Source organism: Panthera pardus, unplaced genomic scaffold, assembly GCF_024362965.1.
Source record: "Panthera pardus isolate Hobbes unplaced genomic scaffold, ASM2436296v1 HiC_scaffold_15, whole genome shotgun sequence".
Lineage (NCBI taxonomy): Eukaryota > Metazoa > Chordata > Mammalia > Carnivora > Felidae > Panthera > Panthera pardus.
The window spans coordinates 1560482-1576937 of NW_026526710.1; the positions used below are offsets into that span (position 1 = coordinate 1560482).

General features: G+C 49.0%; 1 protein-coding gene across 7 annotated transcripts in view; it reads left to right on the plus strand.

Moving 5' to 3' along the window:
• The window catches only part of PITPNM2 (phosphatidylinositol transfer protein membrane associated 2), a 144144-nt gene that overhangs the window by 100382 nt on the left and 27306 nt on the right, over window positions 1–16456 (plus strand). For all 7 annotated transcript variants that reach the window (XM_019467618.2, XM_053901953.1, XM_053901954.1 and 4 more), the window contains exon 3: window positions 8520–8692. In XM_019467618.2, coding sequence (XP_019323163.1) covers window positions 8615–8692 — 78 coding nt within the window. In that variant the 5' untranslated portion in view covers window positions 8520–8614. The remainder of the gene's footprint in view (window positions 1–8519; window positions 8693–16456) is intronic.

Consider the following 16456-nt stretch of genomic DNA (forward strand, 5'->3'; position numbering starts at 1 on the left):
TATATGTATATGTGTATATATGTGTATATATATATATATATATATATATATATATATATATATATATGTATGTATACACACACACACACACACACACACACACCCCACATCTTCTTTATCCATTCATCCATCGATGGACATTTTGGCTCTTTCCATACTTTGGTTATTGCTGATAGTGCTGCTGTAAACATTGGGGTTCATGTGCCCCTTCGAAACAGCATACCTGTATCCCTTGGATAAATACCTAGTAGTGTCATTGCTGGGTCGTAGGGTAGTTCTATTTTTAAAGTTTTGAGGAACCTCCAGACTGTTTTCCAGAGTGGCTGCACCAGTTTGCATTCCCACCAGCAGTGCAAAAGAGATCCTCTTTCTCCACATCCTCACCAACATCTGTTGGTGCCTGAGTTGTTCATTTTAGCCATTCTGACAGGTGTGAGGTGGTATTTCATTGTGGTTTTGATTTGTGTTTCCCTGATGATGACGGATGTCGAGCATTTTTTCATGTGTCTGTTAGCCATCTGGATGTCTTCTTTGAAGAAGTGTCTGTTCATGTCTTTTGCCCATTTCTTCACTGGATTATTTGTTTTTTGGGTGTGGAGTTTGATAAGTTCTTTATAGATTTTGGATACTAACTCTTTATCTGATATGTCATTTGCAAATATCTTCCCCCATTCTGTCGGTTGCCTTTTAGTTGTGCTGATTGTTTCCTTCGCTGTGCAGAAGCTTTTTATTTTGATGAGGTCCCAGTAGTTCATTTTTGCTTTTGTTTCCCTTGCCTCTGGAGACATGTTGAGTAAGAAGTTGCTGCGGCCAAGATCAAAGAGGTTTTGCCTGCTTTCTCTTTGAGGATTTTGTTGGCTTCCTGTCTTACATTTGGTCTTTCATCCATTTTGAGTTTATTTTTGTGTACGGTGTAAGAAAGTGGTCCAGGTTCATTTTTCTGCAAGTCGCTGTCCAGTTTTCCCAGCACCACTTGCTGAAGAGACTGTGTTGATTCCATTGGATATTCTTTCCTGCTTTGTCAAAGATTAATTGGCCATATGTTTGTGGGTCCACTTCTGGGTTCTGCATTCTGTCCCATTGATCTGAGTGTCTGTTTTTGGGCCAGTACCATACTGTCTTGATGATTACAGCTTTGTAATATAGCTTGAAGTCCATGAGAGAAAACTTTTAATAGGTTAGAATCATTTTTTTTTTTATCAATACACTGTATTTTTAAAAGAAGTTTTAGGTTCACAGCAAAACTGAGAGGATAGTACAGAGAACTCCCATATACTCCCCTGCCCCCACGTGCACAGCCACCCCCACTATCAACATCCCCCACCAGAGTGGCACATTTGTCACAATTGATAAACCTATATCAGGACATCATTATCACCCAAAGTCCATGGTTTGCATTGTGTTGTATATTCTCTGAGTTTTGACGAATGTATAATGATGTGTATCCACCTTTATAGTATCATACAGAATAGTTCCACTGCCCTAAAAACCCCTGTGCTCTGACTATTCATCCCTTATTAAGTTTTAAATCTATATAATGAATCAACTTTCATGCCATCCACCTCTGTCCACTTTCAATTTTTGTTATTATTTGTGTACATTGCCAAGGTTTTTATATTCTATTCAAAAACAATAATTGCTCCAATTTCAAAAATATTAATTCAGTATTCACCAGGATTCTTCCATTGATGAACTTATTTTGGTTGGCTGGATTTCAGCATGAAGTAATTTTTTAAGACCTTATGGATGCCTAAGCGTCTAAATTTATGTTATAGAATGTCCATTAACTTTATACTCAAAGGACAGTTTTGTTGGGTATAAAATCCTGGTTCATAATTTCTTTCTCTCACAACTCTGTAGATATTGCTCCACTGTTTTCTGAAATTGGGTTGCTATGGAGGATTCTAATTCTCAATTCACCTTTCTGCCCCCCTAGTTATATGGTTCTTTCTTTATCCTTTAAGATCAGGACCTTTTTAAAGATGCCTTGGTGTTAATTACACCATCGAGTTTCCTGGGCCAGTGAATGGCAGTTAATTTGTAGAGCCAAGTTTTGTTTTTGTTTTTGTTTTGTTTTTCAGGGGATTTTCCATTATATATTTGAATACTTTTCCTCCTGTTCTATTATTCTGTTTTCTTCACCAGTGTATATGTTGGGTTTTCTTTTGCCTCCTATATCTGTCATTTTTGTCTTATTAGTCTTCTCCATTTAATTTTGTGTGATTTCTTGCAACCCACTCACCAGAACTCTCTAGTTGTTTATGCTCTGCTTCATCATTTATTCATTGCTTATCATATGGGTTTTTTTTAAATATGTGATGTATTTATTTTTCTTTCTCATTTTCCCCTGAGCTCCACTAACTCACTTTTCAGCTTTCATCTCTTTCTGTTGTCAAATAATTTCCTTTTTTTTTTACATTTTTTTCATTTATTTTTTAAATTTTTTAAATTCGTTTAAATTTTTTAAACTTTTTTTTAATGTTTATTTATTTGTTTTTTGAGAGAGAGAGATAGAGAGAGCGAGCAGGGGAGGGACAGAGAGAGAGGGAGACAGAATCCCAAGCAGGATCCATGCCGTCAGCACAGAGCCCGATGTGGGGCTCGAACCCATGAACCATGAGATCATGACCTGAGCCCCAATGAAGAGTTGGATGCTTAATCAACTGAGCCACCCAGGTGCCCCTCAAATCATTTCTTTTTAAAATTTCTGTGTGTCTTTTTTTCCACTCATCTGACCCTGTCAGTTCTTTTTATTTTTTTATTTAAAAATTTTAAGTTTATTTATTTTGAGAAAGGTAAGGGAAGAAAGGGAGGGAGAGAGAATCCTAAGCAGGAATATGGGGGTTGAACGCATGAAACATGAGATCATGACCTGAGCCAGATGCTTAACCAACTGAGCCACCAAGTGCCTCTGCCCCTACCAGTTCTTAAGAGATTATATCTGTAGTTTCTCTGGGTCTGTGAACTGATTTTCTGAAGTCTTTCTGTATTTCTCTGGACGATTCCTCATGATGTGTGTTCTTCTTCATTTGCCCCCCACCCTTAATGCCATAGGGCCCATGTGAGTTCCTTTGTGATTATTATTCTTTAACCACCTTCCAAATAGCAGCATGTGAAAATGTGGGAGTGGTCCAGAGCAGATGCACTATGGGCTTACTTACTGTCTGGAAGGCTCTCTGGCCAGAGCTGTTATTTATCTTCTGCCTAGGGATTCGGTTTCTCTCGTGTTTCAGGGTCCACGGTCATAATGGTTGTCAGCAAAGCTCTTTACATCACTGGCTGTCCATGTTATGACCAACCCCTTGCTGCCCCTTTTCTCTCCCCAGCCTCACTTCACTCCCAGTATCTGTTTTAGCTGGAAAACGAGGTTCTGTCATAGAAATGGCCCATTGGTGTGATTTCCCATCAATTCCCACACCAGTTCCATCCCACAATGTAAAATCGCATCTCTACATGTGCTCAGTTGTTCACAGCAGCACTAGTCCCATCAGCCTCAAATTGGAAATCACCAAATTCCCATCAACAATGGAACAGTTAAGTCGATTATAGTACATCCACTCAATGAAATACTAGACAGCAATGAGAACAATCTACAGCCACATGCAAAAATTTGGACGAATCACATGAGCATCATGGTCAAAAGAAGCCAGGATCAAAAACACATACAGTATGCTTCCGTATGAAATCACCCAAAGACAACTGGATATTGGCAATTCATTAAAGTACAAAAGAAGCAAATGGCAGGAGAGTGGTTGTCCACAGTTGAGGAGCTATGACTAGAAGGAGACCCATAGGGGACTTCTGGGTTGTTAACTTCCTGTTTCTCGATCCTTGCTGGTCCTACAGTTGTGTTCAGTTTGTGAAAATATATCTGTACTTATGATACATGCATTTTTTGTATGTATGTAATACTTCAAATAAAACATTTTTCTTTTGGGGGTGCCTGGGTGGCTCAATCAGTTTAGCATCCGACTTTTGATGTTGGCTGAGGTCGTGATCTCATGGTTCGTGAGTTTGAGCCCCACCTTGGGCTCTGTGCTGAGAGCGCAGAGCCGGGTTGGGATTCTCTCTCTCTCTCCTTCTCTCTCTGCCCCTCCCCTGCTTGTGCTCACTCTCTCTCTCTCTCAAAATAAACTTATAAGAAGTTTTTTCTTTTGAAAAACAAGACAGGGAGATGCCTCCCCTCACCTGGGTGGCATCCACAATCCTATTTCTTCATTCCAGCAGGAGGATTGTGGCCATGACTTTCAAGAAGTGATATTTACTTGGGGGTCCAAGGAAGAGGCATGTGTAAGCTGTCAGCATGTTCCTTTCTTCCAGTTCAGACTTCATGGTGTCTGTGGTTTGGGGGAATAGTGATTGCCTTATTTCATCAGCCACGAGGACTCCCCTGTCTCTGTAGTTTGTGTTGTTTTTGAGGGAGGACGGTAGAACAGAAATGCTCCTACCCCACCGTCTTCAACAGGAAGTCAGGATGGATTCCCGAACCCACTGGTGAGGGTGTAGCTGTAAAGAAACAGGCCTGACTTTCTTTCTTAACTAAATAAAATGCTGGTCCTTGACGAGACCCCTTTAGAGTGATCAGCTTGAAAGACAACACCCAATGTGGCCAGCACTGAGAGATCACCCGTGGCCATCTCCTGAGTCCGGCTCCTCTCACTGGGAGCTTCCTGAAGGGGTGCAGAGCTCTGAGGGCTTCCAGAGGGGACCCCCGGCGGACATGGGGGACCGCACACCTGCACCAGGGGCTGCTTCAAAGGATAACATTTGCTTGCCTGTGGAAATTCTAGTTATGAAGTTCATGCTTTATGCTCAGACCTTGTCTGAGGAGTGTGTCTCTTGTCCCTCGGAAGGAGAGCACTCCTGGAAGCACATGATGGTCTCTTGTCACTCTGCTCCTGTCCCACTGAACATCATGGGCACTCGGCTGCAGGGCATGGCCTCATCTCAGCCTTGAACGCCACCCTTTCCTGTGGTCAGTGACTGTGGGGTGGCCTCCGTGCATTCGCACAGCCCCAAACCCAGCATGTGGCGTGACAGTGCTGGGGCACAGTAGTGGGAGGTCACTGTGATAGTGTGGCACATTTACGCCTCAGGGCCTTTGCTCGGCTTGTTCTGCAGCACGTCCATGTCTGCTGAGGATACCTCGGGTCCCAGGAAGCCCCCGCTCCTGTTACTATAAAGCTCCACCTTCCCTGAAGCCTTTCCCTAGTCCCCCCTCTGCACTGACAAACACCACCCCTGGCTGGTCCACTTTTGTCATCGTGGGGACACTGGCAACTCTGGAAGGCAGATGATGTTATCCCCATTTGCTGTATGGAGACACCGAGTCTCAGCAGGCCCCGTCAGTCGTCCTGGGGGACCATGGTCAATCAAGGCATTGTCAGGTTTTGAACTCGGATCCCAGACTGGGGCTCCACCTGCGATGTCCCAGGTCTCGCAGAGGTCTGATCCCTCTGACCTGTTCTTAGTCCCCGTGCACTGATCTCTAACTGTGCGGCACTCTGTTCTTTCCTTCTGTCTGTCTGTGCACCCACCTCTGAGTTCTGGTGTTGCACAGGCAGAAACACGGTCTCTCACCCAGTGGCAGATGGAGCTGTATCCCGAGCGTTCACATGGTCCGCTCATCTCCTGGCCGTCATGGGGCTGGCACCGCTGGTCAGCCCCAGGCTTTGCCCCTGGCTTTGCATGGGCACTTGGTCTGACTTGTGAGCAGGCGAACACAGGCAGGTCACTTTCCGTGGAGGCTTTAAGATCACTAAAGGTCAGATTGCTTAGACTCCCACAGTTTCTCAAGAACACTTAGGGATTGCATCTGACTTCTTTGTTATTGAGGTGATGCAGTGGGACTTGCCCAAAGTCATCGTGGGTCATTGCACTTGTCCTGGGTTGCAGAAGAGGCCCCCTGAGGCCCCCTAGACATCGGTGTGCATGCCACCGTGTCGTGCAGGGCACGATGCCTGACGCTTAGCAACTGGCTAAGTTGCTGTTCTGTGACGGGCGTCTAGTACCTTCCCAGCAAGGTGATGCTGGGCTTGAAAGAAGACCAGGTGGAAAAGCCTTGGAAGCACGGCCCTTATTGAACCTCATCCTTCCTCTTCTTGTCTCCAGGCCTCATCGCATCGAGCTTCTCCCAAGCGTGTGGGTCTCTCTCCTTTGTGTCAGGAAGGTCCCCATATCCAGTGCCTGTCCTACCCTGTCGGCCACTTGAAAGTTGCTCCAGGTGTCGGCTTGGATGTGCTGCCACCTGGCTGATCCCAGTCTCTTGTGGGAGGAGGTGACACTGTAGGGACTCTGGGGCCATCACCTCTGTCTCCAGTGGCCTCAGCTTCTAGCCAGACTTGAGCAGAGATCTGTGGGCCTCAGGGTGGGTGGGTCTCAGAGCTGAGTGGGGGCAGCCCACAGCCTCTGCTTTCTCGTCCTGGACAGTGTCAGCTTGGGCTCGAACCCACGGGCCCTCTCAGCTGCAGGCTGCACCCATCTACCTTGGACGAAGGTTAGCAATGCTCTTGAGTGTAAACTCTGGAAAGTTCAACCCCCTCCTCTCTGTGGTAAGTTCAGGGCTTTGGGTTGATGAGGGAGGCGACAGGACCCGGAGGGGGGCGGGGGGCTATAACAACAAGTGTGTAACAACAAGTGTTACCCTGTGGCATTCGGACAGGTTGCCTGAGAAAGTCCCTCCCAGCATGAGGCCTTGCAAATGCAGTGATGTGCGACCCCCACCCAGGAGGGGAAGGAGAGTCAGACAGGGCGCTCACGTGTCTGGTGACATCACTCAGAAGTGTGATGGGGAGCCTCCCTGTCTGCAGTGTTTTGTTGCCCCAGGCTTTGTCTTTTCTATGGCCAGCAAATGTGGGGTGCAGCTTCGTGGGTTATGTAAAGTAGATGACCTCTAGTTAGCTAAAAAGATGTTTATTTGGACTGTATTTAAAGCAGTTGGATGCGTGAGAGCTTGTGCTGGGGCTTTGGGCTAACGGTCCCACCTGCTGTGCAGAAGTGAGTAACATAGGGGTCATTTGAGGCTAATAATACAGTGGCCATCTCTGACTTATTTATGTAACACCCCCCACCTCTCAGTCTCTCTCCCTAGGTGGCTTATTAAAGAATTTCTTTCAACCCTACATGCTGATCGTTCCAAGAGTTCTGGTACATTCTTTTCCCCCAATCTCATTACATAGCCAGTAGTCCCTTAGTGCCTGGGTGACGCTCAGGCCTCGGACAGATGGTGCCCCAGGGAGGCTGCCTGCCTGGCCAGACCCTCGCTCTTATCATTTACCCAGTGTCACCATGAATCTCCACCGACTGCTGTCCCTGGCGTGGTCCCTCTGAAATGCTATCCTGATTCTGCCACTGTCCATCTTGGAAGCCTTCACTCACCTTCCATTTAGCAGTGTGTAACCTCTCTGGGGGTAACCACAGCAAAGCCCCCACCATCTAGGGGAAGGATTGTGACGGGTAATTCCATTTTCCAGATCACTGAGAGTATGCCTCCAAGCCTTGCTTGTTTGTTTTTACATTTGATTGCTCTCGGTGCACATCTCCCTCAAAAGCATTCTTTGTCATCTTAAAGAGAAGCTTCCATGGGTACACTGTTTATTTTTTAAGTAGTCTTACTGAGCTAGAACTCACATGCGATGCAGTCCACCCACTTATCTCACTTATCTCTTCTACTTCCAAGACCTAGGCTGGGTCGGCAGCAGAACAGATGCCAATAAGTACTTGCTGGATTGAGCTAAAACCACACTGAGATCACCTCTTTTGGATAAGTCCACATCTCCTGCCAGGAGGCAGCCGTGCCCTCTGTGTCTGGTGACATGAATGGAAATGATGGCCCCGACACCGAAGGGTCCCAGACTGCTGATTTTTAATTTTTTTTAACGTTTATTCATTTTTTAAGAGGCAGAGAGAGATAGAGCGTGAGCAGGAGAGGGGCAGAGAGAGAGGCAGACACAGAATCCGAAGCAGGCTCCAGGCTCCGAGCTGTCAGCACGGAGCCCGACACGGGGCTCGAACTCACGGACCGTGAGATCATAACCTGAGCCGAAGTCGAACACTTAACTGACTGAGCCACCCAGGCGCCCCGCAGACTGCTGATTTTTAAATTTCTCACCTGGGTTTTTCATCCTTTTGTGTGCCCTCCCTTCTTTCCCGTGGCCATCTGCCGTCACCGTGTCTGCCTGCAGCTACTCCAGAGCACGGGGCTGCTCTTGCCGGAACAGGAACAGTGTGTGAAACGAGAGCACAGTGCTCTTCACGCTTAGGGGGTGTGACACCCTCCCGCCGCCTGGCCCTCACTAGTGGGATGACAGTCTTTTATTTACCCCACGGCTGATAAGAGTTCACACGTCGTCTACAAGATTGCTCAGCAAACAAGGAAAGTGAAGGCTGGGGAGGTGAGGGAACTTGTTCAAGGTCACACCGTAGGCTCACGGTGGAGTCAAGACCAGGCCCGTCCTCTGTGCTGCTGTGCCCACCAGTCTTGCAGGAAGTGACTCTCCTGCTCTCTCTTTCTCTCCCAGGGGTCCTTGGTGAATTTTGTCATGGTTATTTAAGGAACCTCGCCTAGAAGTCCCAACACGCAGTTCCCCATCGACGGGAAGGCTTGGACTCCAAGATGATTATAAAGGAATATCGGATTCCTCTGCCCATGACCGTGGAGGAGTACCGCATCGCCCAGCTATACATGATACAGGTGGGTCTTGGGGCCAGGGCAGGCCACGCCGGGCGTACAGATGGCTCTCGAACCCTTGGGTGGGGTGGGGCGGCACTGTGGTCTCCACGGCAGTGTCTGCTCGGTAGGCTCCTGGTAAGTGTCTCAGTTGCCCGGGCGTTGTGGCTTCCCAGCCCGATGCCAGGAACACAGCGGAGTGCCGTGGGTGTTTGTGGCATTGGCCTGTCCCGCCAGCCCTGTATTCACGGCGCTGGCAGTGCTGACGCCCTTTGCACTTAATACCCGTCCTCTCACTGATTCAGATGTTATCCGTGCGTATAGTCAGCTTGGGCTGCTTTAACAAAGAACACAGACCAGGGGGCTGAAACAACAGACATTTGTTTCTCACGGTTCTGAAGGCTGGAAGCCCAAGGTCAAGTTGCTAACAGAGCTGGTGTCTGGTAAGGGCCCTCCTCCTGGCTTACAGATGGCCACCTTCTTTCTCACCGTGTCCTCGATGGTGGGTGAGGGGGCAAGGGAGTCCTCTGGAGTCTCTTCTGTAAGGGCACGAATCCCGTTAGGAGGGCTCTGTCCTCATGACCTAGTCACCTCCCAAAGCCTGACCTAGTACCATCGCATTGGAGGTTAGGGGCTTCAGTATGAATTTGGAGGGGGCACAGAAATTCAGTCCATAGCAACCCACTTGACAGACAGGAAGGTGTGAGGTCCAAAGAAGTTAAGCGACTTGCCTGGGAGCACCTGGCCAGTTTCCCCATTCTTGGCTCCACACTTTCCTCACTACTCTAGGCTGCAAGACAGTGGCATCTACTATGTGGCTGGTTTACAGAGTCACAGACGGATTTCAGGGTGACAGATTCCTGTGACAAGCCAGAGAATGCCATGCCCCACCCCTCCCACTCCCACACACCCGGAGCCCTACTCAGAGCCTGGCTGACCTGGAACACAGAACGGGGAGACCCAGGATCTGGTTGCTCGTGGCCTCGATGTGACCAAACTCCTGCTTGCTGGGCTCCTGCTCCTCTGTGGAGGTCCCCCGCCCGGCTACCCCGCCAGCGTCTTGCTCAGCCTCAGTGCCCCAGCCCTTTGCCTGACCTGGCAGCTTTCCTCCCAGTTGGGAGTCTGATTACGAACCAGCTCTCACCTGGCTCTGCTCTTCCGGGCATCAGGATGCCTTGGTGCAGCCCGTGGATCATCGTGTCACATGGTGTCCCACGGTGTCACACAGTGTCACATGGGCCCCTGCCGGCAGGGCTCCACCTCTGCCCCTGGCTTTGCTTGGTGGGTGCTCACCCTTCAACCCGGGTCTGGGGAGTTAGTAACAAGCTCCCTGTGGAGCCCAGGCCCCCAGGCCCTTCTGAGAGGAGCTCTGTGAAGCTACCAGAGTTTGACCAGGTGCCCCCAGCTTGGGGAGCTTGATGAGGAAGAGAATGGAAGGTGAACTGGCCTCTCTGGCAGGGGCTGTTGGCTCCATGCGGCTTCAGGAGTGCCACTCGATTCCCTCTTGAACCACTTACCTCGTAATTATTCCTAGAGATCAAGGAGAGAAGGGACTTAGCTCACTCAGCCCCCCAGCTCTGAGCTGTCTGGAAATTGCTCAGCCTATTCAACAACGCTATTTGTCCTGCGGCTTCCCAATTCCCGTCCCAGCCAGGGGAGCCCAGACCCTGGCAGGCAGCCCCTCCATGTGCCTGTCAGCTGGTGGAGGGCCCATCAGGATCCAGGGACTGACTTTTAGCTCCTAGGACATCCCAAAGCTTTCTTGAGCATGTGATCACCTCCGACTGGTCTCCTTAGAGGCACCTGCTATCCCCACCCCCCTTTATTGAGATAGTTTGTTCTTTTTTTTTTTTTTAATTTTTTAACGTTTATTTATTTTTGAGAGACAGAGACAGAGCATGAGCATGAGCAGGGGAGGGGCAGAGAGAGAGGGAGACACAGAATCCGAAGCAGGCTGCAGGCTCCGAGCTGTCAGCACAGAGCCTGATGCTGGGCTCGAACCCACGAACCATGAGATCGTGACCTCAGCTGAAGTCAGACACTTAACCAACTGAGCCACCCAGGCGCCCGGTATTTTGTTTTTTTTAAAACATCCTTATGCCTCCAGTTAATGTTAACTATCCCATAGCCTCCTCCACGATACCTGCTATGGGCGCAGGGCCGCCTGTGTGCGTTCACTCATCCAAGCCCTACTATAACACCTGTCTGTCTCTCAAGGCTGCCCTCCCCTGCTCCTGCCCTGACACTTTCTTACCCGCCACTGGCCCCAGCACTTCTGGGGGCTCCACCCACCGTGGGGGGTGATGGACGAGCATATCATCTCCGTTGTTTGATGGTTTCACAGCCGCGAACATGCGTCAGAGCTCACCAGCTGTATTTTTGTGTATGTACCGTTTGTTGCATGCCAGTCGTATCTCAGTAGAGCTCTTAAAACACTAAGTGAAATGCACGGACTTTTCTGTGCTCAGCCTGGGCCGAAGGCTGGGTTCCAGAGGAGAATGTAAAAGCACTTGCTCCTCTCCAGGAGCGCCTTTGGGGAGGTGGGCACACAGGCAGTTTACTGCATACAGGCCGGGAGACAGGGAGCGGATGTTCGTGTGGGCTTAGGGCCGCTGCTCCAAGAGTGCGTCCACTGGGAACTGGGCCAGTTGAGGAGGATGGATAGGCCCTCAAGGAAGGCAGCTGTGGTTTTGTGGAAAGAAGAGCAAGACTTTAGTTCATTTCCTCCAGACCCTGCTTACCAGCTAGAGTGGCAGCTAGCAACGGGCCTGCGTTCTGCTCTCACTAGCCAGCCTCCTCCTCCATGGGGTCATGAACAAGATGGGATGAGCTCACGTGTCAAGCTGCCTCGTGATGTGCCTGACCAGTGTCCAAGCAAAATACATGTTGTTCAAGGCAAGGAAGAGGGAGAAGGAGAAGAGGAGGAGAGGAGGAGGAAGAATAAGAAGAAAAGAAAAAAAGTTGGGCTGGCTGGGAGAGAGACTTCTGTCATCCATAGAAGTGTTCAGCAGATGCTTGCCTCAGAGGGAGGAATCCGAGGTGGTTTGGCCAGGACCCTGGACAGCTCTGAGAGCTGCCACTTTTACGGGCGTCCTGGAGCATTCTTGGTCTTGGGTCCTTCACCCCTATCATTCGTAGGGTCTGTGCTTTTTCTGCACCAGGCCCCTCCTGTGCAGCCCCCAGGCCCCAGAGATAGAGACGGGTAGGGAGGTGAAGTTCCCCAACTCAGCCCCAGCTGGTGGGTAGGGGTCATGGGTGAGGCCTCACCCTGGGCACGTGTATGCCCCTGGGGACCTGGGCTTATCTCTGCCACCCTAACTCGGTCTCCCTGGGAGGCTCCACAGTGCAGGGAGCCTGGCAGGGACGACTGGCAGGGATGGGGGTGGTGACTTTCGGTGCGAGCAGAGAAGGTCAGCACGTTTCGAGAAGAGCTCTCCTAAGTGGCATGACCGAGAGCCTCAGCTGTGCCAGGGGACTGAGCACCCCCTCAGATGCCATTGTCAAGGGGAACCAGGGGTTCAGCCCTTTAGGGTGTTAGCTTCAAAGTTGAAGGGGGTGCCCAGACTCAGATGGAACTGGCGATAGTTGAGAGCAGAATCCATTTTTGCTCATTCAGCTAATTTTTTTTTGTTTATTTATTTTGAGAGAGAGAAAGAGAGAGAGAGCAGAGGTGGGGCAGAGAGAGAGGGAGGGGGAATCCCAAGCAGGCTCCACACTGTCAGCATGGAGCCTGACACAGGGCTTGATCCCATGGACTGTGAGGTCATGACCTGAGCTGAAATCAAGAGTTGGGCACTCAACTGACTGAGCCACCCAGGCGCCCTCATTCAGCTAATCTTTACTGTGCAGAGACAACAAAGTGCTGTTCAGGGAGTACAGAGCACTGCCAGTCTGGGTCCTGGGGCTCTGCCACTGCTAACAGTGGCCTTTGTGCCCCCAAGTGGCCCATGGTATCCATCCTGCATGAGTGACCATAACGGCTTGCTCAGCTGGTTGGCCAGTGTCCCCCCAAATTCATGTCCATCCAGATGTTAGACCATGACCTTATCTAAGGACAAGACAGAATGGGCCCTAAATTGAATGACTCATTGTCCCTATAATTATGAAGAGGAGAGGACAGAAAGAGACACAGTGATGTGATGGTGGAGGCAGAGAGCCGAGTGATGCGGCCACAAGACCAGGAACGCCTGGGGCCCTGGGGTCTGGAGGAAGCCAAGAAGGAGCCCCCCTAGAGCCTTGGGAGTGGACATGGTGGCTTTCCCTGGCTAGGAGTCTGAGGACAGCTCAGGCCGGGTCACCCACTGAGGCCGGATGGGACCTTCCCTACCCCTGCTCCTTGTCCCTCCCTGCCTCTTCTCCACCCTCAGCTCCCTGGCAGGCTGGGTGCCCCACCTCAGCCTTCAGAGACTGCTTGTGGCCCTGGCTTCTGTGACCTGTGTGTCCCCTTCACACTGAGTCACCACAAACCCTAGATGTGTTCGTTTCCTGGGGGGGGAGGGGGGGTGGGGCTTAAAACAAGAGACATGTATTCTCTCTTGCTTCTGGAGGCCAGAAGTCTGAAATCAAGGTGTCCGCAGGGCCTGCTCCCTTTGAAGGCCCTCTCTCCCTCTGAGGATTCTGCCTTGCTCCCCTCCAGCCTCTGGTGGCGGCCAGCTTCATTGGCTAGTGGCTACATCCCTTTAGTCTGTCTTTTAAGGACAGACTTGGATTTAGGACCCACCTTAATCCGGTGTGACTTCATCTTAACGAATTATATCTGCGAAGATGCTATTTCCAAATAAAACTACATTCCTTTTTTTTTTAAGTTGCTTTCTTTGTTTTCTTTTCTTTTTTTTTTTTTTTAAGTTTCTTTATTTTGAGAGAGAGAGATTCAGAGAGGGTTGAGCAGAGCGAGAGGGAGTAACAGAGGATCCAAAGTGGGCTCTGCGCTGACAGCCGTGAGTCCAATGCGGGGCTCGAATTCATGAACGGCGAGATCACGATCTGAGACAAAGTCAGACGCTTAACCGACTGAGCCACCCCAGGCGACCATAAAGCCACATTCTAAGGTTCTGGGTGGATGTGAATTTTGGGGGGCCCTTTAGCCCACTACACCAGGCCTTAGACAGATAGGTAGCCCCATCTCCCCTTATAGTTTTGGAAATTGAGACCAGAGAGAAGTGACTTGTCCAGGATGAGAGGGAACTGGTCACAGAGTTGGGAGTACCGAGTACCTGCCTTATGCCAAGGTGTCTTCATGCTGTGGACTGAACAGGTCCCAGAGTCCAACAGGATCTCGAGTACAGGTTGAGCTCTGCCACTTGAAGCTGTGTACCTTGAACAAGTCATTCCACGTCTCTTAGCCTCCACCTTCCCTTCTGCAAACTGGGAACAGTAGCAGCACTCAGCCTTTCTCAAGGGGTTGTGGCACTACCTAAAGGGAGACGTGCACGCAGAGCACATGGCACAACCATAAAAGTGAAGCCACCACCAAGCATGAGCTTACAAAGTGTCTGGGAAATGGTCGCTGCTTTCATTACAGAATCTGGGCCGCATTCCGTGGGCTCCTTTGAAGAGCAAGGGAGGGCGTATCCCCGCTGACCCCATCTGTGCCCTCGGCCAGGGTCCTTTCTATTTTTTTTATGGAGGGGACTCAGCTGCTCTGGGCGTGGAGATATGGCATGTCTTTGTACCCCAGGGGTGAGACTGTGTTCTTGGGAGCGCCTGTGTGTGTGTGTGTGTGTGTGTGTGTGTGTGTGTGTGTGTGCGCGCGCATGTGCACACCTGCTATTCAGGAAGCTGACCGAAGGTGGCCTCGGTGATGCCGTCATGTCACCATGGAAACAGATGCTGGGCTTAAAGTCACCAGGACCTTGACCATGAATGAGGCTTTCTGCATAAGTAGAAACCTGAGCTTTTGGACACTGGGAAGAACATTTGGGGCAGAGAGACATTTAGAGGTGACCCAGGAGTCCTCTCTCTCAGGCAGCGCCACTGAGGCCCCTTCCCACTTCCCGTGTTTGATCTCTCTGAAATCTTAGTGAGTATAGACACAGGATTGGTTTCTGTTTGTTTGTTTTGTTTTATACCAGCTTTATTGAGGTGTGAGTCCCACACCACACAGTTCACACATTTGAAGGGTACAGTTTAGGGATTTTTCGCATATTCACAGGGTTGTCAAACCATCACCACGATTCTAGAGTATTGTCATCACCCCAAGAAGTCACTCTCCAGCCCCCCACCCCCACCCCCATCCCTAGGCAACCAGTAATCTGCCTTCCGTCTGTACAGATTTGCCTGTACTGGACATTTCGTGTCGATGGGATCGTACACTATGTGGACTTTTGTGTCGGGCTTCTTACGCATCGTTCTCAGGGTTCATCCACGTCGTAACAGGTTTTGGCCCTTCATTCCTTTTTATGGCCGACTCTTACTCCATTGTGTGGGTATAATTTGTCTGTCCATTTTTCAGATCACGGACATTGATTGGGTTGTTTCCACCTTTTGGCTCTTGTGACTAATGCTGCAGTGAACATTCGAGCACACGTTTCTATGTGGACATGTTCTCCTTCTCCTGGATGTTTACCTAGCAGTGGAATTGCTGGGTCATACAGCAATTCTATGTTGAGCTTTTTGAAGAACCGCCAAATTGTTTTCTGCGGCTGCTGTACTGTTTTATATTCCCACCAGCAATGCGTGAGGGTTCCAATTTCTCCACATCCTCACAACACTTGTTATTGTCTGTCTTTGTAGCCATCCTAGTGGGTCTGAAGTGGTAACTTGTAGTTGTGATCTACCTCTCCCCAGTGGCTAGTGATGTTGAGTATCTTTTCATGTGCTTGTTGGCCATTGATGTACTTCTTTGGAGGTATGTCTGTTCAAGTCCTTTGCCCATTTTTGAATTGGGTTGTATCTTTGTTGTTGAGTTGCGTAGTTCTTTATATATTTTAGATACAAGTCCCTCATCAGATACATTATTTACAAGAACTTTCTCTGTGGGTTGTCTTTTCATTATCTTCATAGTATCTTTTGATGCACAAAAGTTTAAAAATTTATATGAAGTCCAACTTATCTGTTTTTTATTTGGCTGTTTGTACTTTGTGTACCCTATTTAAAAAAAAAAACATCGGGGCGCCTGGGTGGCTCAGTCGGTTAAGTGTCCGACTTCGGCTCAGGTCACAATCTCACTGTCCGTGGGTTCGAGCCCCACGTCGGGCTCTGTGCTGACTGCTCAGAGCCTGGAGCCTGTTTCGGATTCTGTGTCTCCCTCTCTCTCTGACCCTCCCCCGTTCATGCTCTGTCTCTCTCTGTCTCAAAAATAAATAAAATGTTAAAAAAAAAAAAAACATTGTCAAATCCAAGGACATGAAGGTTTACTCCTATGATTTCTTCTAAGAGTTGTGTAGTTTAAGCTCTTACATTTAGGTTTTTGATCCATTTTGAGCTAATCTTTGTATATGATGTGAGGTAGGGGTCCAACTTCATTGTTTTACATGTAGATGTCCAATTATCCCACCAGTATACTGGGACATGTTGAAAAGACTTCTTTCCTTCATTGAATGATCTCAGCACTCTGGTTGAAAATCAATACATATAGTATGTAGATATATGGGTTTATTTGTAGACTTTCAGCCCTATTCTTTAGATCTATCCTGTGCCAGTACTACATTGTTTTGATTACTGTGGTTTTATAGCAAGATTTTCTGAAAAAAATGTAATGTTTATTTATTTTTGAGAGAGAGAGAAAGAGTGTGGTAAACAGGGGAGGGCAGAGAGAGAGGGACACAGAGAATCCGAAAGAGGCTCCAG